The 1,677-nt window shown below is 55.8% G+C and overlaps 1 protein-coding gene across 1 annotated transcript; it reads left to right on the plus strand.

Moving 5' to 3' along the window:
• Positions 1-415: 415 nt before the first annotated feature.
• On the plus strand, positions 416-1,648 carry SDRG_14580 (hypothetical protein; the record flags this gene model as incomplete). The annotated part of the gene is made up of 1 exon (XM_008620718.1): positions 416-1,648. The coding sequence occupies one exon, from the start codon at positions 416-418 to the stop codon at positions 1,646-1,648; it is 1,233 nt and encodes a 410-aa protein (XP_008618940.1).
• Between the last annotated feature and the right edge of the window lie 29 nt (positions 1,649-1,677).

Genomic DNA, 1,677 nt, shown 5'->3' on the forward strand with positions numbered 1-1,677 from the left:
GCACGAGTTACTCTTGCCATTGCAGAGCCACCGCGCGCGGTCGATCGGGCTTGTTGGGACGTCGCTGACGTGGCTATTCCTGGTGATCATGGACGTTGGCTGGCCCGTCTCTGTGACAGCAACGATCGATCGCAAGTGTACCATTAGCAACAGTTACTACAACGTCCGATGCAACAGCGTCACATTGCTGACAGGCGAGCTATCGCGGCTCCGAGTCATTGGACTGCTCCAGTGTTTGATCGTCCCGTCGCTGTGGTTTTTGGATTACATTGCGGCTCGTCCCACGTCTCGAAAGACCAAGCAAGATCGCACAAGTTCGATGCTCTCGGTCGTCGGACAAGCGTTTTTGGACCGAGATTCTGAACTCGATTTGGTCGGCCGACTCGCATCTGGTCTCATTCCGCTTCGTGGATCTATGTGGTTTGATCTCAAGCTCTGGCGCCTCCACTTTGCGTCTCCAACAGCAGCGATGGTCGCGCCCATCGAGCCCGATCCATCGGTGATACGGACGCGCTGGGGGCCGCGGGTCTGGGTTATCATTGGCACTGTCTACGTCGCTGCAGCGATCTACAGCAGTGTCTCGTACCTCGGACTCGCCCAAGGGATCTTGACCAACGACTTGATCTGGCCCGCCTTCAACATGACGGGGTCGCACAGCTTTCTCGCCAACTGGTTCAACGAGCCGGCGCATGTACAGGGTGCTGAAACGTCGGCGATAGCACTCACCAACCACCAGCAAATCAACGCTCTCGAGCTGTTCAACCTCTCGCAAGCGTCCGTCGCGTTTCCCATCCAGCAAGGCGCGAGGGTCCAGTACTCAACCCTGACCACACTCTCGGATACGATCTCAGGGCTTCGAGATGTTCAAAGCTGTGACGGTCCGTGGGTTTTCACGCAGTATTGCTACCTCGACTTGGATCAAAAGTGGGAAATGGCCAACTCGATCAAGCGCCAAGAGCGATGCCAGTCGATGGTCAGTAACGGCGCCGTCTTTCTCGCTTCTCTGCTCCGAAATGTTGATATATCAACGTGCTGGAGTGAGTCGTTTGAGATTGGGTTTGCGTCCGAGTTGCGTGAATCCAAGGCAGGCCAAGCTTTATTGGCTTCATTTAGCCCACCGTACCTCTCGATCGACGACGAAGTGTCTTATTGGACGTCGAGAAGTGTCTCGTCGTACGTGCTGCAGTGGCAAAACTACAAGTCAATCGGTCTCGTCAACTCGTACAACATTGTCAATGCCTACGGCATCTCGTATCCTTTCACGCTGCAGTCGACTGCGGGCTACCGCCGTTTGGGGAGCCAGACGTCGTTCAAAATGTACTGGTCTCTGGCCAACGACCTCGGCACTCTCGTCAAGAACACATCGATCATGGGGGGCAAGAGTCTTCTTCGGTCGAGCAGTCGATTTGCCTATCGCAATGCGTCGATTCAAGATGTGCTGGTGACGGAGAAGATGCTTCCAGCACTTCCGTGGAGTGCCAACTCCATTCTTTTGACATCGTACCTCGGGCCGTTTGGGTCCATCGACACGGTCTACGTCAGTCCACCGCGTGTGCTACAGGAGGCCATCGCCGCGTTTGGCACTGCGGTGGCTGGCGCGAGGGTGCTAAATGCTTTCCACGCGCCCCCCCTTTCTTGCCACATTTAACATCGGTTCGCGAGGGTGCTAAATGCTTC

This window comes from Saprolegnia diclina (genome assembly GCF_000281045.1).
Source record: "Saprolegnia diclina VS20 unplaced genomic scaffold supercont1.74, whole genome shotgun sequence".
Classification (NCBI taxonomy): Eukaryota; Oomycota; class Saprolegniomycetes; order Saprolegniales; family Saprolegniaceae; genus Saprolegnia; species Saprolegnia diclina.